Source organism: Podarcis melisellensis (genome assembly GCF_964234715.1).
Source record: "Podarcis melisellensis genome assembly, chromosome: 6".
Lineage (NCBI taxonomy): Eukaryota > Metazoa > Chordata > Lepidosauria > Squamata > Lacertidae > Podarcis > Podarcis melisellensis.
Window position 1 is genome coordinate 55072794 of NC_138538.1, and position 21629 is coordinate 55094422.

The 21629-nt window shown below is 39.4% G+C and overlaps 1 protein-coding gene across 4 annotated transcripts in view; it reads right to left on the bottom strand.

Moving 5' to 3' along the window:
• Positions 1 to 21629, bottom strand: part of TTC39A (tetratricopeptide repeat domain 39A) — a 48495-nt gene that overhangs the window by 14457 nt on the left and 12409 nt on the right. For all 4 annotated transcript variants that reach the window (XM_081913961.1, XM_081913962.1, XM_081913963.1 and 1 more), the window contains 12 exons: positions 17455 to 17586; positions 16277 to 16353; positions 15843 to 15910; positions 13506 to 13570; positions 12804 to 12903; positions 9266 to 9331; positions 6388 to 6496; positions 5340 to 5407; positions 5166 to 5225; positions 3932 to 4093; positions 1712 to 1803; positions 654 to 774 (listed from right to left, as the gene is read on the bottom strand). In XM_081913961.1, the coding sequence (XP_081770087.1) occupies positions 654 to 774; positions 1712 to 1803; positions 3932 to 4093; positions 5166 to 5225; positions 5340 to 5407; positions 6388 to 6496; positions 9266 to 9331; positions 12804 to 12903; positions 13506 to 13570; positions 15843 to 15910; positions 16277 to 16353; positions 17455 to 17586 (1120 nt within the window). The remainder of the gene's footprint in view (positions 1 to 653; positions 775 to 1711; positions 1804 to 3931; positions 4094 to 5165; positions 5226 to 5339; positions 5408 to 6387; positions 6497 to 9265; positions 9332 to 12803; positions 12904 to 13505; positions 13571 to 15842; positions 15911 to 16276; positions 16354 to 17454; positions 17587 to 21629) is intronic.

The window sequence follows — 21629 nt, forward strand, 5'->3', positions numbered from 1 at the left end:
AATATTTGAGCTGGCAATATATCGCGAATCACAATGTGTGTAAGAGCTGGGTGATATTTGGTTTTCAACATTGCAATAACTCACCAGTTAAACGTTACAATGTTATTGCTAGCTAAACCTCACAATATCACCAGCTAAACACTGCAATGTTATCACCAGCTAAACACTGCAATCTACCACAATGTCTGAGGCGAACAGGACAATGTCCTGGCAACTGCTACTAATTAGGGGGTCTAAAACGGATAAATGACAATCATCACACACAGTTTCATCAGGAAGCAAGCCAAAATGCATTCCAAACAGGACTTTTGGTTTGGGGCTTAGCTACCAAATGGTGGTATTCAGGACAATCCAAAGAACCATAAAAATATGGTTTATCTACAATGTGTTATGCAACTGGATGCATACATTTCTATATACTTAGGCTGTTGTCCACATGATCCACCCACCTGTTTTTCCCTGGTACAGCAGAGCATATGCATGAAAGTATGCACATGCAGTGTCCATTATTAGCTGCCATGACAGGAGCATTTCAAGCCTCTCCCCCCCCACACACAACCATTTCATTTAAAAAAGAAATAACCAGGGAAGTTTTTATATAAATAATGAGATCTCTAAGCAATGGATGGGCAGGGGAAGCCTCTTCATCTTACCAAAACAGGTACAGGAAGTGGAACAGGATTTGAGGACAGATATCGGCGGGATTTCCGAATTGCAAACTTTTCTGTAGGCAGGGACTTTCCTGCTATTTTCAGTTTCAAACTAGGCACAGCCCTGTGAGGTGTGGGGGAGATGAAAGGAAGCATACAAAATTTCATTTGCTTTATCTACTACATACTGCAGCCCTCTGAACTAGAAAGACAATATCAGAACTGAAAACTCTCCCCTATATTTTCCCATCTGCATTGTCAAGCAGCAGATTCCATTCTAAAGATGATCAGCTCTGAAGAAGTACTTATTTTCTTTAACAAAATGTGTCTACTGCTGCTTAGTGACAGAATCAGACATGCATCTCACGGCCCCTTAAACCTGTACGTAATTTAAAAACACTTTGTGGCAGCTACAGAAGTTAGAGGATTCTGGCATTTCCAAGTTTCCTTCAACAAATACCTGAGGATGGTACTACAGTAGCTGCAGTAATGGCACATCCAATTCAAATTATCCACCCCGTGTCTTGCCCCAGAGTTAAAGACCACCAAATGCTCCCTGCAGGCTTCTCCATAGGCCACAACCCTTCCAGCTCTGCTTCATGCCCTCCTTAAGGGCTTGCCTTGTCTGGTTCACATGTATCCTTAACACTGTGATCACGCCTGTTGCATGCCAGAATGGAGCAAAATTGGGGTGCAGAAACGTGCATCTCTGCTGTGGCTAGAATGTAGCCTATATAGAAATGTTAAGATTTTCATGTGTTGCTCCATATACATTTAATCTTGACCCTCTGTCCCATGTGACACAGAAGAAGGGATTCACTTAATGTTACTGTGGGTAGGATTCCTATGTCTCAAGTAGTAGGAGAGAATTAAAACTATGTTCAAGAAATGTTGCTGAATTATCCCATTGGCCATAAATTAAAATATGGCTTGGTGTTAAATACAGAGGAATGTACAAAGTTACAATTTTAGGTGTAGAGCTGGGCTGAATACAATGGGTATTTCTTTCATGACTAATCTCAGTCAATATACAGACCTTGTGAAGACTCAGGTAATCTTACCGATATAGTGCAACATCATCATCCCCAAAAGGCTTATGATCATCTGGTCCAAACATACAGAGATAAGCTGCTTTCATATATATGTATGTAGCCTAAAATGAAAATTACGTATGATTAAAAATCCTTCTTGTAATTTAGATTCCTGTGTCATCTTCAATATCTAAGACAGCATGGTGAAACATTTAAGGGATATGGCCTTATACTATTGGAAGTGAAATTACCTAGAACATATATTCTTGCATTAGGATATTGTAACCAAAACAAAGCAGAAAAGGGAAGTAAATACATCAGAAACATATACTAGAACTCAATTCTTTCTGTATCCAGGTTTTTCTACTTGCAAAGAATATGTGTGTACAGATACATACTTTTACACAGTGCTATTTTTCTAGAAAAAGAGGTGCCGCAATGCACCATGAATGCCTCCCTTGTTCTCTTATTATGGCAATGGCACACACCTGAGAGGTGCCAGAACTGAGTTACGATGATTTCTGGCCAGGAAAAAGCCCTGATTTTACAGTTTAGTACGTGTGTGTGTGTGTGTGTGTGTGTGTGTGTTTGAAGAAAACAGATCTTACACCAAGGAACAGCTTTTGGGCACTTGGTTTCAAGGAAGTTAAGTCAAAAGTACATGACTATGGTCATTCCTATTCCTTTACTCACTCCTGAGGATGGCATGAATCTATCCTGATTAACATTGTTTTTATAGGCTCAAAAAAGGCACCATTAGTCTAGAATCGTAATCCAACAGCACTGCCATTTGCCTAGCCCTGCCCCCAAAGCAGGCTATTCTTAGGCTTTGTCCTCATCTAAAGTGGTAAATCTATGTTTAATGGTTCCATTTCAGACTGAAGATGGAGGTGCAAAAGACTGAATGCTTATTCATACAAAACAACACTCCATACATGAAACTAGGGAAATGGCTAAGTTTATATGTGTGGGCAATTTTTGTAAGGAAAAGCATTCAGGCATGTGAGCACTCACTTGTAGTCTAAAGTGGTACAGTCAAGACAAAGGTTTACCCATTGTCAGTAGGAACTAAGCCTTGCTGCAACTGCATTTACTATAACACGTCAATAGGGCTAATATGTTCTAAGTGTCCAAATCAGGTAGCAAGACCCACTAGCAATATATTTCACAACCCCCACCCCTACCCTGCCAGGCACATTATACCATGAAAAAGTATAATTGAATTTTTGTAAGAAAATCCTGATTTACATAGCATTTAAAAAGCATAAGGGGAAGAAACTTAGAAAAATGGGAAACACACATGACTAAGTATAATAATACAAGATTCCTACACTGCCCAGCTAAATATCTTACCATAAGAAGGAGCCCAAACTTATACGGTTTTAACTACTCATTTATTCAAGCCACTTCAAAATGAAGACACATGTTGTCTCAGAACAAAAGAGAAGCAGAACATCTACCCTACAGCCAACCGGAATTTCTCTTGCCAAAGCAGCAGTTGGTTCTGCTGTGAGACATTTATTTGGACTGAAAGTGTATCCAATCAGAATTAGCAAAGAAAGGCTTTTAGCAAGTCAAGCAGAGAACAGAAAAACTACCCAATTATTGAAGAGTAAGCAAAAGCACAGAAGGCTTTCAAATTTCATGCAAATGTGAGCCTTTTTTTCTAGACAACACAAGAGTACACATCTTGCTATCTGAGCGAGACAAGATTCCTACACAGGAAATTGAACACACATTTATTATCAAAACAAGCTGCTTGAAGGGAGGAGAAAGATTTGGGATATTACAAAAGGCAGACCTGGACAGGTTAAGCTGACCAAATGTATAAAAATGGAGACAATTTCCATCAGAAGCCCCTAAACTTTCTCAGTGGAAAGCAATCACTTCTTCGGGGGAAATTAAAAAGATAGCAATCAGGGACACAGTGGAAATGAGCCAGCAGACATGGCTTCTCTTCATATGCTTACTGAACAGCTCAGAACAAGAGAGAAGACCAAAGCTACAGGCCTATCAAGGACTCTGGCTCTATGCAACAGCATATGCCACTTGAGCTTGATTAAGAGGACAAAGTGTCTGCTGCTAAAGTACAACTAGGAATGGCATTGTTTTATATCTTCAGTGGCCTTTCAATCATATTTTAATGTCTACCTGGAATAAGTCTACTCAAAAACTGATTGATCCAAATCACACCATAACATTACCTTTCTTTATCAGATGTGCTCGTCAGCACATCTTCCTTGTACTCACCTTGGACCAGGTGTTCTCTTTGCTGAGCAGATCTGCATAGAAGTATGCCATCTTCCACTGACGTTTGTATGTGAAGCACCACATGAGTTCCCAATAGCACATGTGATGAAACTGCTTCCAATTCTGCTGGGCTTCACAACATTCTTCAAACCTTTTGATGGCCTAGAAAATCAAAAGAAAACGTTAAAGGACTACACCCCTCATTCAAAAATGTCAGGGCAGCTTTTGAACATCCTTGTCAAGCATGCACTCAGGCCAGAAGCCATACACTACTGTATCAATCACATACTTCAATCAATTCTGACAGTCTGTATCTCCGTGGAAAGGGGGAGACAGAAATGGCACAAGATATCAATAACTTTGCTTAGAAACGTTATTTCTTTCTTTTAATTCAATTTTGATGCTACACTTCCTCCAAGTTGTTCAGGAGGCATATATTGTTCCACACCTCCTACACTGTGAGATAGGTTAGGCTGAGCGAGAAAATACTAACCCAAAAGCATTCAGTGAGGTTCGAGGTGGTGTGCAGCTTTGAATCTGCGTATGCCAAGTCCTAGCAAAACACTATCACATCATATTGGTTCTCAAACCAAGAGCCAATTCACAGTTTAGTATAATTTAGTGTTGTTTCCACTCAGTACCTAACAATAATAGATGCTCAATTTATTTTTGTTCAAGTATTTATATTCTATTTTTAATGCTCAGAGAGGCTTGAATGAACTTAAAATAATAAAATTTAAAAACCCACCACTACACTCACACAGCAGAGCAGAAATAGCTGTAACCAGTCCAAAATCTAAATCCAGAAGGCTCAAATGATTTAAAATGCCTAGGCAAAAATGTCAGGCTTTGCACCAGGTGGGGAAGGTAGTCCACAGCAGAGACATTACAGCTGAAGGGCATCTCATCCAGTGACAGGGTTGCGCCAGTGGAGAAGGACCTCTGAGGATGACCTTCATATATGGTCAGGTTCATGTGGAAAATAAGATGGCAAATAGCCTTGCTTTTCTACCGTGATTTCCTTACAATCTTTATTGAATCCTTCTTATCAAATCTGCCAGGTCAACCAGTTGCATGCCCTTCTACTTCTTTCAGACCAACATCCATTTGTCACTCTTAGTGTGGCCAAGTACTGTACTGCAGAGAGCAAAACCCACCAGGAACTGTGATCATAAGGACAAAGATTTCTTAAGCCCCAAGGAAGGTATGTGAAGGATAAAAACAAATTACTTACTCCATCAACATTGCCTCTTATTGTTTCTATTCTCCCTGCAAAAAACAGGAATATGGATCCCTGGAATAAATCAAGAATAAACATTGGCAACAATTTTAATGTGCATTTAATCATCTTTCTACAGTAAGATATTACATTGGTACACATATCAGGCCTATTTAAGATATATCTTACTTTTGGATATCGAGCCAAGTAAGGCTTAAGAAGTTTCTCTGCTTCTTCAACATTTCCTTTTCCTGTCCCTAAATTAATTGGGAGAACAAAAAATTAGAAAGTGGGGGTAGCCCAGACTTAGTTTACATTGTGAGTCCTTTCCATACTTTCTCTCAAGGCCAAATATAAACATTAATTTAGCTCAAAAATAATGGTGACACAAAAATATTAAAAGCAAATGATTACAGGGAAATCCTCATCAAAACTGAGCAGCTCCTAAATAGTCCAAAGATAGGTGACTTTTAGGCAACTCATTAAGACAAGTTTGGGCATTTACAGGTTTCACTGGGGAGGGGATCCTGTAAAACTGAAGCTATGGGCAGGAAGAGTCACACTTCTAGAATCAGCAACCCCAAGCTCCCTAAAGCTGCATCCCTATAAAGGCCTCATATCTGATCCCAGTGACTAGGAAGACCTGTGCTAAGGTTTTTAAAATAAGTTAAAGAGTGGTTAGGGGAACAGCAAACACCTAACAAAATGCTTGCATTTATAGCTCATAATGTTATGTTTTTGTTTAAATTGCTAGGATTAGCCTGGTTCAAAAACTGTCTATATGTTTTAAACAGAATTTTGGGATGAGCTATGCATATATCTCAAAGTGCAAGTAGATAAATAGGTACTGATCTGGCAGAAAGGTAAACGGCGTTTCCGTGCGCTGCTCTGGTTTGCCAGAAGCGGCTTAGTCATGCTGGCCATATGACCCAGAAGCTGTACACCAGCTCCCTCGGCCAATAAAGCAAGATGAGCGCCGCAACCCCAGAGTCATCCGCGACTGGACCTAATGGTCAGGGGTCACTTTACCTTTATCTTTATGCATATATCATATCCATCTTAAGTGTTTCTTGAAGAAAATAAAAGTTTGTGAAGAATTAAGTCATACATCAAAAATTCTAAAGCTATTCTGAATAAGTAATTCACAACCAGCTAAGTGATGAACACACTCCTTCCTATCCCCATACCATTTTGGATGTATGAAGGGTCAACATTTAGAGAAGAAAATGAATCCTACCTAGCACAAAAGTCATGAAGGTATGATAGCAGAGCAGTAGCATAGTGCACAGCACGGACCTAAAGCTGTACACTGAGGCTCCTTCTTGAAGCTGTCGCAGACCATGTTCCTGCATCACAGTCAGATAAATGGTTGTAAATTAATTACACCTGTGGTTTGCTCTATTTGTTCCACTGTAACTAAGGAGAGAAGTATCTTCCAACACCGAAAGTTAAATTGGTTTACTCAGCTAGTACAGGAGAACAATATCAATGTATGTCACCATAGTGCCCAATAAAGTTATCAGACATCTCTTTCACAAAACACCAAATGAATGAAGTAGTGGTTACAGAAAATGCAACAGCAATTAACATGTGTTCCCCTTAGAAGATGTGCCTAGTACTTCAAGACTCCCATAAAAGTGCCTGGCTTAAAACTGTCTATCAAAAACTTCACTCTTGTGGCCTATCCCCACAACACCTACTCACTTTGGGCCCCACTAAAGCCAACAGTCTAAAGAAGCTCCCCACTAAAGGAGCACCAGAATAACCTGGCCACTATATGGAAATTCTGTCCTTAGTATGTTCAGTTTCCATCTCCCCATTTTGATTCTCTGGCCCCATATCCACACAAACTTATTATCCCAAAATACAGACGTGCTTTTACACTTGTAAGACTGGATGTTTTGCCATCTGCGGTACTTGAGGGTTGATTCCAAAAGATTCCGCCTGAGAAACGTCTTTGCCCCTGTGGAGATTGTAGCACCGAAACAGCGGCACACGTCCTCCTGTCCTGTACTCTCTACAAAGACCTGAGGAACGAGATCATCACCCCACTCCTACTAACCATCCCAGAGTGCTCAACCACTGCCACAATGTCCTTTCTTCTATCAGATCAAAATGAGCAGATAACAGCAAGGTTGCTAGGTTCATAGCAGAGGCAATCAGAATAAGGGCCACTAACTGACTGCTGGTTCAGGACTTTAAATTGTGTTTTTATATCAGATTTCCTTTTCTGCATATACTGTAATGCTTTACTGTTACTATGGCCATTGACTAATGCGAATAAAGTTTTATTTATCTTATCTTACTGTAATGTGTGTGTGTGTAGCAGTTCTTAGTTTTATCTGTACTGTATAGATGCCGACAGCAGCCACAAAATTAAAAGATCCATGCTTCTTGGGAGAAAAGCAATGACAAACCTAGACAGCATCTTAAAAAATAGAGACATCACCTTGCCAACAAAGGTCCATATAGTAAAAGCTATGGTTTTCCCAATAGATTAAGATTAAGATAAATTTATTGTCATTGTCCGTATATACACAGTATACACAACAACGAAAATCAAACACCCAAAGACCGGGTTCACATACACATTTGCACGTATCTCCAACACTCTCATCCTATTCAGACATAATCTATAAAACATAACATAATCCAGAATATAACATAACCTATTAAAGGCATAACATAACCTAAAACCTATCTCATTCCTTCCTACTCCCTGCTTGCTATTTCTTGCAACTGGCCCTGAAATCATTATTTAGTGCAATCAGAGCTCTTGGATAGAAACTATTCAGAAGGCGTGTGGTTCGTGTTTTCATTGTCCTATATCTTCTGCCCGAAGGCAACAGTTCAAAGAAGTTGTGAGCAGGATGGGTGGGATCTCTCAGGATATTGTGTGACTTCTTCAAGCTGCGAGACGTGAAGATCTCATCCAGGGTTGGTAGTTGGAGCCCAATAACATTCTGGGCAATTTTAATTATTCTCTGTAAAGCTTTTTTATCCATTTCAGAGCTGCTCCCATACCACGATAATATACTATAGGTTAAGACACTCTCGATGGTACTGTGGTAATAGGACAGAAGTAGGTGCTGAGATAGATTCAGTCCCCTGAGCATTCTCAGGAAATACAACCTCCCCTGCACCTTCCTCACAACCATATTAATATTTGCAGTCCATGAGAGGTCCTCAGAGATATAAATGCCCAGGTATTTAAAACTACCAACCCTCTCCACCTCCTCGCCATTTATGTGCAATGGTAAAAATACACTTTTCTTTCTCCTAAAGTCAATTATGAGTTCTTTGGTTTTTTTGGTGTTAAGCATAAGATTGTTTTCTTTACACCATTGAATTAATTGAATTAAATAGTGACGTATGGAAGTGAGAGCTGGACCATAAAGAAGGCTGATCGCCGAAGAATTGATGCTTTTGAATTATGGTGCTGGAGGAGACTCTTGAGAGGCCCATGGACTGCAAGAAGATCAAACCTCTCCATTCTGAAGGAAATCAGCCCTGAGTGCTCACTGGAAGGACAGATCGTGAAGCTGAGGCTCCAGTACTTTGGCCACCTCATGAGAAGAGAAGACTCCCTGGAAAAGACCCTGATGTTGGGAAAGATGGAGGGCACAAGGAGAAGGGGACGACAGACGTCGAGATGGTTGGATAGTGTTCTCGAAGCTACCAGCATGAGTTTGACCAAACTGTGGGAGGCAGTGGAAGACAGGAGTGCCTGGCGTGCTCTGGTCCATGGGGTCACGAAGAGTCGGACACGACTAAACATCTAAACAACAACAACAACAACATAGATGCCGACTAAATGTTCACAGTGGTGGCTCCTACCCTGAAATTATATTAGCTTAGAGAGCATTTGGGAGCCAGCTATGGGGTGCAACTAAAAATGTACTCATTTACCCAGGCATTTGCTGACCGCTAATACTGACTCCTGGCATTTCTGGCTACTGCAATCAATATTGATGTTTTACAGGTTTTTATTTATAGGATTTTTATTGTTGTATTTTATTATTGCTCAGAGAAGTGCCTTGGTAAGTCTTTTGAAATGACAAGTGGCATATAAAAGATTTTAATAAATGAAACAACATAAACAAACATATACTTGCCTTATTTCCTGAAAACCCAACAAACTCCAGTAACCGTACAATCCTTGATGGTAACATAGACAAAGTCTATAGAAATAAAAACCAAAGAAAATTTGTGGGAAGAAAATTATATATAGATATACATTTATTTTACCTGCAACATCTCAGAAAAGATATTTTACAAATAAAAGGAGCAGAACAAGTTTCATATCAAGCTCACCTAAAATGGCTTCCATATGTCATGTTTGCCATACCACACACCCCTCAATAGCACTGAGCACAATGCAATTTCTTCTTATTTGTTAGTTTATTTAGTACTACATGTTTAAGCCATATTTTAGGGCAAATTCTTCTAAGGCATATTATTTACACATAATGTGGAGAGTTCCCATGTCAGCAGAAGAAATAATGGGGCAGGTGTGGGAAGATGCTTCCACAGCCTTGGGCCAATTAGAGATGAGCAAGTCATGGGTCAAGTCATCTTATACCAGAGTGGAAACAACACAGCTTTTGAGGTTGGTAATTACAATCTGCCATGGTAGTGAGGAAGGTCAAACAGTAGGCAGGGTTAGTTTTCTGTGTGTGTTTTTGCTCTTCCTTCCTTCATTATGAAAGCAGCAGTATAAAGTGGTGCCTTACAGTCTTATTATTTTGGAAATAAGCTTAACAAGCATATCTAGAAGTGAAGCTGAACCAATGCCTTTTTTCTGGGGGGACGCAGGGGTACGCATACCCCTAAACATTTTGTGAATCTAAGTTTGGTCTCATTGAGGGGCGGTATTTTAATACAAATAGGAAAATGAGAGTACTCCTAAACATTTTTTAAAGAAAAAAAGCTCTGAGCTGAATCATCAGAAAAGAAGATTCCAGTATGAAGGAGCCACTTCTGTTATTTTTGTTCAAGACACCTTTATAAAGGAAAATCTTGACATTTGATGTACTTATACCTGGAGCCCTATTGGGCATTATGAGTAAAAATCATGGTTCAGCAACTATCCGAGTTCCAGATTACAGGAAACCTTCTGCATGTACAACTAAACATGCAAAACACCCACCCCACAGATAATTGCATAAACATCAGGGGAGGAACATGTAAAGTTACTCCTCTGTTGCTGAACAGAGGAGGATGAGGTGTTACTGGAGAGGGAAGACTTAAATGTTACTTTCTTGCATACTGAAGGTACCGATGAAACTACCATCCCCTACTCCCAATATTTCCATTGTTAAAAACCACAGTGCAATTGCTAATCACATAATTAATATAACTTGTAGTTAGCTAGCCCCTACAAATTCTACAAACAGCTCACAAGTAGCTCACAAGCAGATACTGATATAAAATATAAAATCAGAAGGGTCATAATGGAGGGAACCTTCCTGCAAATTAAAATTGCAATATCATAAAAGCTTTTCATCAGCACAGCAGCTCTTCAATACATAATGCTGCCCTTATAACATTCTGATTACTGGCAAGAAACAAGCTATATATAATAGAATAATCTGAGCATTTCCAGTGTGACAAATATAGCTCTTGTAAACTTGATGAGTTTGAGCTTCAAGCACATGTTGTAAGGTTTCACACATTTCCTCCCTGAAAAGACCTTCACTCCTTCACACAGCTTAATTCATTTCCTGAAGTGCTTGTGATTTTAATCACTGTAGCTTAAACATTCTTTATAATTGGTATCTTGTTATAAAATTTGCACAGGTGAAAAGCATACAGGAAATTATGGCGAGGACTAGTTTCTCGAAACTCAAAATGCAGAAAGCTTGTGGGGCACTAATGAAATTCTATTTTACATTGGGTGGCCAGTTATTAGAACCTGTGCTGAAAATCTTCACCAGTAAAGTGGTTTCCCAAATGCTCTATGGAGTAGTGATATGGGGCTTGGACCCAAATGCTAACAAAGCCTTAGAAATAGTACAGAACAAATTTCTCAGAAAAGTGCTCTCGCTCCCCAAGGGGACCCCAGCTGCTCTTATCCGCGTTGAAGCAGATGTGACAACAATACGGGCTAGAATTGACTATCTGTGTCTAAGCTATGTGAAAAGACTCCAATCTCTCTCGGAGGAGAGATTCCCTGCTATGTCCCACACTGAAGGGGAACATTCCATATGCTGGAAGGCTGACATCCAAAGCTTCTTGTCCCAATATCAATTACAAGATCTTCAGGTGACCATGACGATGGATAGGAGGCACCTAAGAGATTGTCTCTTTAGGTCCGATGAAGAAAGGGATTTATCCACGATTGCCTCTACCAAAAGCTCACCATGGCTCCCACTTATTAAAACAGAGCACACCCAAGCTAGATATCTGACAAAGCTCCCACTTGCCGTACTAAGAATCGCTTTTACAGAATTATTATTCCAATCAATGCCCTCGATGGTGTTGGATGCTCGGTACAGCAAAGTACAGTACGAGGAGAGACTTTGTATATGTGGGCAACCCTGTGTAGAGGATCTGTACCATTATTTATTGCAATGCCCACTATATATAGATCCAAGAGACCAATTTATAAAACCCCTGCTTACGAATGGAATACACTCTAACGGGGTGGAAAGGGTGAAATGGCTGCTGAGTGATACTGATGACTTTGTAACCTATAAAGTGGCACTATATGCGTTGGCAGCTAAGAAGATCAGGAGAAAAGAGCTAGATAAAATAGCAGTCAGCTGCAAAGGGGATTCGGACAATTAAGCTGGCATATTTTACCTGAGATTTCCCTGCTATTCTAGCTTATGCAACAAATAATTTCTAGGAGACTTGGCCGTGGTTTTTTGCACTGGTAATGCTAAATGTTTTTATGATTATTGCTGTTTTTCCTTTGGTTCCCCTTGTGAACGATGCCATGGCCTTTGGGCTAGTGCAATAGTCTATGAATGAATGAATATACAATAATAGTCATAAAACGATCAATCAGCATGACAAATTAAGAACAAACCACCATCAAAGGCTTGGGAATAAAGTGGCTTTAAGCAAGAACTAAAATGCTAGCCGGTCAGAGATTATTCTGGTTCCACTTATATTGAGTCAGACCATTGGTCCATCTAACTCACTACTGTCTCTCCCAACCCCACCTGGGGATGCTGAGGACTGAACATGGGACCTTCTGCATGCAAACTTGACGCTCTACCACTGAGACTCAGCCCTTCTGCTGCAGGCCACAATGCAATCAGGAAGGCCTTACTCGCATACCTCAACAGCCAGGCAGGCTGATATTGAAGAAGGCACTCCCTAAAATGGCCTGATCTCAAGTTGTTTAGAGCCTTCTAAGCCAGTACATGGGCCTTATATATGGCTCAGTCGCAAACTGGCAGCCAGAGCAGTGAGTGAGTTACAGGTGGTGGGAAATCTCATAAGAAAGCAGCTCATAAAATGTTATAGCCACTACATGAAGCTACTACCACATAGCAGCATTTTCAGCCGCTGGAACCAATTCTTACGTAAAAGATGCCAACTTCAAATAATCTCTTGAACAGTCAAATATAAAGCCAGATGATGGAATACAACTCCCAACAGCCCTAGCCAGAACCATGTATACAAAAAAAATGTGATACATACCAGATTAAATGCCCCAACTCCCAGCTTTACGCCACCTTCAAAATGGGGATGATTTTCTCCTTTAACATAGTGGGGAGAATGTATTAGACTGTCCAGCTCCCTATCAAACCAAAAGATCTCATCAAAACCCAGAATGTAATCCAGTTCTAATACCAATCATGGTCTAGCACTTTGAAATACATGACACTAAGAGCTACTGCTAATATACCATTTACTCAATACCCATGGTATGAAGAGAGTACCAGAGATGGCCTTGCATCTTTTGAATTCCCTCCCCCCTGGGGAGGTGCACATCACCCACTTGTTGGTGATTTTAAAGAGGAGTAAAAAAAGTTTATTCTACTCAGACTTTTATTAATGGCCTCACTAATCTTTTTGATTCATTGCTGTTGTTTCAACTGTGAGTTTACTGGTTTTGCTTTTAGAGTCATATATTGTATTTATTAGTAACCACTCTAAGCTGCTTTATGAGAGTTTTTACTTTGAAAGTGCAGGATATAAATACATTAGATTGATTTATTGAATTAAAATTTAATTAATTAATTAATTAATTAAAATAAAATAAAATATCAGCCAGAATCAATTCAGACTAGAGTGAAGCCTGAGAAGAGCAGAGCACCAAACATAATAAGCAATAACTTTTGATTTGGATGGATGCCTGGAACATAATAATTGTAAAAAAAATATTAAAATGCTACAAACCTATATGTTTGATAACTGTTTCTGACTTTGATGCTGCCTTTGATAAAGCTAACCATGTTTTCATCCTAAGGAAAATACAATAGATCACACATTTCAGCATACGTGTACTTGAAAATCCTCTTGCTTTTGGGGACAATGACTAAAAGTTAGTTACAAAATCTAGACTGGTAAATACTTAAGGGTCAGCCTTTTTCTAATACATGCACATATACCTTTAAAAAAAATCTTTAAAATTTTGATCTTGTTAAATACCTAACACAAATTTCAAAGCTCTAGCCCTTAGTTTGGATACATCAAGTAAAACAGAAGCAGAAAGTAGTATTCCTTATTAATTAACACTAGAAAAATGAGGCAGGAAGTATTTCATCAGAGAAGAACCTATTATTACTGACTTTGCACAAAAGCCACTGTTCCTACATGCTATGTCATAGGCTTTGTAATGATTTGGACTACCGATGATTAGCATGGGGCCATCAGCTTTAGCTAATCCAAGACACATGCTGGACACTTGCAAAGGCATCAGAAACCTTAGAGAAAGCAGGTATCAGGATCAGTGTTCGACTGAATTGAACTTGCAAAATGCAACCAGGCCACCCTGACACTGTAGAGTTTGCTAAGGATCCAACAAGCTGTCTCCATCTCAAATCGAGGACAAGGAAATCTCTGTGAAAAGTAATTAGATTCTGCCACGAGTTTTCCCTTCATTGGCTATTAATCTATCACTGGCCCTTTGAGAGCAGCCAAATGCAACTCTGGGAAAAGGAGAGGGAAAGTCCACTCCAAGAGAGGTATATTAGGGTCAAACTAGAGAAGACACCAACCACACAATAAGAAGCTATGTATGTAAATAGCTTTTAAAAACTAAAAGTGTGGGAGGACCTTATGCAGATGATGAGCCAGGTGTGATGGATAGGGGTCTCAATCTGGATAATCTTTTAAAAGTAAGTCACGTAATGCTAATCTTGTCTAGGATGGTCTTTAGAGCTGTGAATGAATATGGCTATCAGTGTATTCGGCTGAGCTTAAAATGTTGTCAGCAATAAAAAGTTTAAATTTTCTACATATCTTCTGAAACAGCAACAAGAATTGTAAGTTATATTGTGCTCCCTTTCCAGGAGGAGGTAGCATCATGCTACGTACAGAACATATTTGTTCCAATACTTTGTTCCAATACTCATACTTCAAGTCAGGAAAAGGGAGAATATGAAGAAATAAATTAGACATTGTAGCATAGGCTAAGAATACCACCTAGTGAGTAGAATGTGGCTCATAGGCCACACATTGCTTACTTTTGTATTTTTAAAAAAACAAAGGTACCCTACTTTGCTACAGATGCAAATAATGGGGCAGGACAGTGGCAATTAAGAGAGATACTCCCCATTTGTTAAGTATAGCAGTTACTCTAGGGTGACGCTGCAAGTGACAATCATGTGATGTCACTTGGGGCCATATCTAGGTTGTAGTAAGAGATGGGTATTTCAAATTCAGTTCAGTTTTGCTATTTGCTTTTGATTAAGAGGATGAGCATAGCAGTTATCTTTCCAAAAAGTAGGAAAAACAAAATAGAATAAGATAATACAACAGTTATTATTTCTTAAGAAAAGGGTTGGTTCCATAGTTTCAATGAGATTTCCACCGATCCCTTGTTTCACAAAGAGTGGCAGGGAGCCTCAAGATTCAAGGCTGCCTTTAAGAGGGGGGTTAAATGGAATTTGCTGTACAAAAAATAAGCTAACCTACTTACGAAAAGGTTATAACTAAAATATGGAACTCCCTTTAATTTACAAGTAGTTGTCCATGCATGTGAAATGAAATGAGAAGTATAAGCCTGCAAATGAAGCTGTATACATCTCTGCAAATGTGGAGTTTTAGCAAGCCTATCCAGTCCTCTTTTACATGAATGCAGAATTAGACGATATGAGATTCTGAGAACCAGAAAGTTTCAGCTACTCCCTCTGCCCACTATCCATATCCCATAAGAGATCCACTAGGCTGAAAATAATAATGCTAAGAATACTAAAAATAATAATACTAAGAATACTGTACCAGCTGCAGTACTCTTCCACTCAGTTACAGAATGATTTATTAAGTCCCCATATTATGAACTGGAAACATTCTGACTTCCTTATTAAACTCGCTTCTCAGTGTGTGAGAAGCTACATGTTATGCAAAATGCATAAAAGTAAAGCTGCATGGTGTGGGTGGACGAAGAAAGAGATTCTTATTAACATCACCTGCCCAACTCACTATGATCTCAGTAACCACGGTCTTACTGAAATTAACTGAGGCCTCACATTCTTGTTTCCACAACAATGTTCCAAAAACAAATGCTCTTACCTGAAGGAATGTAAGAGCAGCTCTCTGAAGCAAACATTCGGCATAGCAAATTTCTGCATGAATTTCCTCTTTTTGAAAAGGGGGAAAGGGGGAAAAAGATATGAAGTGCATAGCAGGAAAGCTCCACCACCAAATGGAACAGTGTCATCATAACCACTACAATCTTCCACATTATAATACAAGCACACCTCAAAAATGTCCACATTAGGATGTCATATTAAGGCTGTTGCCTGGATGCCCTTGTTTTCGAATATTAGGCAGATGGTGACCTTTCCAGTTGTGGCTTCCCACCTATGCAATTCTTTCCCCAGAGGCTTGCCAGCTGCTTTTAAGCACCAGCTGCTTTTAAGCACCAGGTGAATATTTATTTATTTTACCAGGCAGTCATGTGGACAGAAACAGGAGCTAATGTTTATTTTTGTTTATTTTTTTACCTTCAGTTAATTGGTCAACATTGTGTCTGTGCACTAAATTGTTGAGTGAATCGGCCACGGTGGATTTCTTCCGAAACCTACATAAAAACAAAAGAGGCTGGAAATGTAGAACATATTGGCAAAACCCTTTAGTCATATTGGCCTTCAAAAACTAAGCCTAACAATGCAATCTTATGCATGTAATATCAAAAGCAAGTCCAACTGCTGAAAGCTAAATAGACAGAGGAATGGAGTCTAAATACATCTAAACTATATTTGCATATATTCTTGCTCCAATACCTTTGTGTTTTTTATTTCATTTCAGTGCCTTTCCTCCACTCTGTCAAAACTTTAGATTCCAATCCAAGGAGATTACAGACTTGAAATTTAAATTTATTACTCTGCAAAATGCCAAGTACACAGAACAATATGTTATTATGCTCAAAGCGATTTAAGAAAAGGCTGTATGTATAATTAAAGGTTTCATATACTATTTTCAATTATCTTTTACATTACAGTGGTACCTCAGGTTACATACGCATCAGGTTACAGATTCTGCTAACCCAGAAATAGTACCTCGGGTTAAGAACTTTGCTTCAGGATGAGAACAGAAATTGCGCGGTGGCGGTGCAGCGGCAGTGGGAGGCCCCATTAGCTAAAGTGGTGCTTCAAGTTAAGAACAGTTTCAGGTTAAGAATGGACCTCTGGAACGAATTAAGTATGTAACCAGAGGTACCACTGTACTTCGGCATGCTAAATTTTGCCATTATATTTCTCTGTGTTAAAATTTCTGACTAGCAACAGTTAGGACTCAATGCCTTTATGTGGTCACCTCAAGCATTTTCTGACATAAACATTAATCTCTGTTTAAAGCGGTATGTTATTCTATAGTGTTTATAGTGCCACAATTGTCATTTTGGCTGCATGACAATAAATAAATATTTCCAAAATGGCTTACATGTGGCCATGTGTAGGTAAAGTGCAAGTAAAATTATACCTTTCAACTTTCATGTAGATGACTGCATTTATACATGGTGTAATCCAACTGTCAAAAAAAATTATTGGTGGCACATGATGGTTCCTAAGAATCCTTTAGCGTTTTCCTCTACTAAAACATTTTCTTCATTCTTACAGTTGCAAAGCTGTCTTATGTACTTATTCTATGCTTTTGACCATCTAGAATAATTCTCTGTGCTTACTTCTGACATATGGCTTGAGCTTCTTTCATTGTGTTTCCAGCATTCAGTATGTCCTGAGAGTCAAAGGTCATCATGGCTTGCATTTCCAATATGGTGGCATATGTCAATGCATGATACATACTCCCCTTTGTTCTGTGGGAAACAAGTTAAAGGGAGATACATCTATTCTATGATATTCACAGAAGCCACAATAAAGAGTAAAGGAATGAAAACAAAAACAATGGCCTTAAAGGTAGGAGGTCAAGGGAGTGGAGAGTTAGAAGCAGCAACACCCAGGATCACTGAAGGATATTTTAAAAGCAGGATTGGAAAACCTATCAGCCCAAGAGCCATATTCATTCATGGGCAACCTCCTGCAAGCCACATGTCAGTGGTGGGAAGGGCCAGAGCGAAAAGGTACAGAATAGGTGGGACTCTTTCCTTTGTACAGTTGGCTACATTCCAGCCATGCAAAAACCAGGTTTCCATGCACACAAATCCATCCAGCCAAGCAAGAGGCATTACCACACTTCAAGGACGCATTCCAGCCAAGCAAGAGCATTCTAGGAGGGTGAAGAGCAAGGTGTGATGGGACATGGCCTGGGGAAAAACCTGAGGGCTGGACAGAGAGGCCTAAAGGGCCACATTCAGTCCACGGGTTGGAGATTCCCCTCCCCTTAAAGAACTGGACTTTGTCCTTGAACATCACAGTGCCATTCACAACACAACCACTTCTCTGAATACCACAGAGTAAACACTGCAGTCTTGCTGTAGACCTCATTTCTTAAATTTCAGTCCAACAATCCTATCAAGATTGAAGGGATCAGACAAGCAGAGATATAAGAAGGGCGGCCAAGGTGATACTGAACTGCTTTTAAGAGGCAGCATGATGGTACATGGTCTTGGCTTTACTTTAGCCCTTGCACATGTTTGAAAACAAAACAGCTGTGTCTGTACATCCTGCAACACACATTGAAAGGATACCTCCTGAAGTAAAAATCTTAGCACCAGAAATGGAATCCCTAATATTAACATCTATTACTGTAATGTGTGCTTACCTCAGAAATACTGAAGAGACCAAGCTCAAATTTTTACTAAAGTTCTGTCTGCTCTACAGAATTTTCTGGTTATAATTTTTGTTGGATTTGGTTTTCAGTGCTTATAACATGTACTCCCTTTGTCATCCACTCCTATGGGTTTTCTCTCCCATCCCCCACAAGTATGTCTGCATGTGTTGGATGGTGGTGGAAACTCAAGTAGACTATCTTAAAAGATATTTTTAAGGATTGGGTCATCTATTATGATCCTTTGTTATTAGACCACTTGTAAAGGTTCACACAATTGACTGCACTGGTATATGGTCATCTAGTTATTTGCACTACTATGAAAAAATAGAAAGATGGGAATGCAGCAAAGACTGGGCTACCAGTCAGAAAGCACACAAAGACCTGCGTGCTGCCTTCTGTCATCTAATACATCCTAAATAGTCCTTCTAGGAACCTCTTAGTTTTGACTGTTGCTACTGGATCCTGTCAAAGCAACTTCTCTCCTTATCTGTGGGCATTTTTTTCTCCAAACAGTTATCTCCTTCAAGCAAATTTAAATCCAAAAGATGCAGCCCCCCTGTTTATCACCCTAAGACATACAGGTTCTCTCATCTCTCCATTATTTGATTCCTCACCATCCAAACTGCAGTTCAAGCTAGAGACCTTGCATTCAGCAAAGCTACACTAACACAGAAGCCAACAATGGGACAAACCCTTAATTAAATTACAGTCTCCAAAGTAAGGAAAGGAGGAGCTATTAATCAACATTTAATTACTCTAGATAAAGCATAGCAAACTGTTCTGTAGGGAACAATCTGCATTGGGAGGGAAGAGAGGGATTTGTCTGACTCACAAAGAGATCTTATTTATATGTTAAACTGGAGATAATCACAGCATACCCTTAAGGATTGTCCACAGAGGTACTTTCTCCTTGTGGCAAAAGCCTTTCCACCTCACATTTATGACATTGTAAAATCAAACCCATTACTAGCCCATCAGGCTACTTGTAAATACAACCATTTAATGAAAGGTTGCTACTGCTTCTTGTAGTATATTTGTACAGATAGTTGATGTGTTAGATACCACAGAGCAATCATAAAATGTGTTATAAGTGGTACAGAAGCCAATAACTTATTAGCTTGTCTACTCGGACTTGCCAACATATACTGACCTCCTGGGGTTGAGGGTCAGAAGTGGTAGAAAAAGGCCTGAGGTTGAAAAGCAGTTTAGGATGTATAGTGCAATCAAATTAACAAGGAACTATGAGCCTCATAAGGGACGCGGGTGGAGCTGTGGGTTAAACCACAGAGCCTAGGACTTGCCAATCAGAAGGTCAGCGGTTCGAATCCCCGCGACGGGGTGAGCTCCCGTTGCTTGGTCCCTGCTCCTGCCAACCTAGCAGTTCAAAAGCACATCAAAGTGCAAGTAAATAAATAGGTACCGCTCCGGCGGGAAGGTAAACGGCGTTTCCGTGTGCTGCTCTGGTTCGCCAGAAGTGGCTTAGTCATGCTGCCCACATGACTCAAAAGCTGTACGCCGGCTCCCTTGGCCAATAAAGCGAGATGAGCGCCACAACCCCAGAGCGCCACAACCCCAGAGTCACGACTGGACCTAATGGTCAGGGGTCCCTTTACCTTTACTATGAGCCTCATAAATAAAGCGCACAGGAATGTACAGGGTGAATCTCCTTTGCCAATGAATAACCTCTGCATTTAATAAGCTGATTCCACAATATTGCAGTATTCTCATATCTTGCTGTTTTACTGCTAAAAAATGTATACAGGTGTTGTTATTTTTCAGTTGTTTAGTTTCCTTTTTTATATAATCATAGAATCATAGTATTGGAAGGGACCCCAAGTGTCATCTAGTCCAACCCCCTGCAATGCATCATAGAATTTTTACATCCTGCGATTCCTAGGAATGGTGGTTGATTATAAATAAATGTGGATTTTATACTGATTTATTTTACTTTATTTTATTTACATTCCTAAGAATTTAGGTTGAGCCTCATTACATCTTTAACAAATGAACTCAGAAGTTTGGGAAACACTAGTTTACCTTTACGTTTGGGCAAGATAAAAGCATTGTTTTGCCTTTGCTTTTGTTTTCTCTCTCCATAAGATGTATTATTGTATTCCTGTGCTGCACCTACAGCTTATATATTTCTCAGGTATTTTCTATGGTGTGTAATGGCAAACACAAAACCTAGATAAATTAGATAAAATACTTCCTTGTTCCTGCATTCAAGACAGGCATTACATGATGCATGAATACCAATTCAATTTACTAAGGCAATATAAAAACTTTGAAATAGCATTTATGTTATAGTCTTGGTCTTTCAATAAAAAGATAGCAAAGTGCTTTTCTGTCAGGACTGGCAGGCACTCAGATCAGTTATCTTCAATACCATCAGGAAATTCAGTGCATTATTCTGATTCATATCAAAACAATGAAATCAGAATTTGAGAAACCTAATAACTAGATCTGACATTTAATCTACAATATATGGACTACAAAGAAGCTTTCATCTACACTGTTAAATCCTGAAATAGCTTTTGCCCATCAGCTTCTATGAGCTGGAACAAAGTAACCTTTTGTATTCCTTTGAGTTACCTGTTCCTAAAAGATTCATAAGTCCTCCCTGCATGAAGCGACCAGATTTGGTGTGTCACCACCAGCATTTGGCAAAGGAAACAGAGCTAGGCAGCTAACAGAGTGATCCTAACTTCATTTTATGCATGCTCAATGAGAAAATAGACACCTACTAGGACAGAGGAAAATGGTCATTTTTGGTGGAAGCATCATCTTTCCCAATAGGTGAATCTCTAACTCATATTCCAATGGGACTACCGGTGGGAAGGGGGGCTGAGACATGAAAGCGAACACCAACACAATGGCAACACTCCTTAAATCACTTGCCAATAGCTTCTAGTTAGTACCTTGTCACAGGAATGGTCAATCACATTATTATTAATTATTATTATTAATTATATTTTATTTATATCCCACCCACCTGGCTGGGTTTCCCTAGCCACTCTCAGCAGCTTATAGCATATATAAAAATACAACAAAACATCAAACATTTTTTTAAAAAGAATATGCAACCAATTATTCATCACTATCTCTGTGTGTCTCTTGCATCTACAGGCA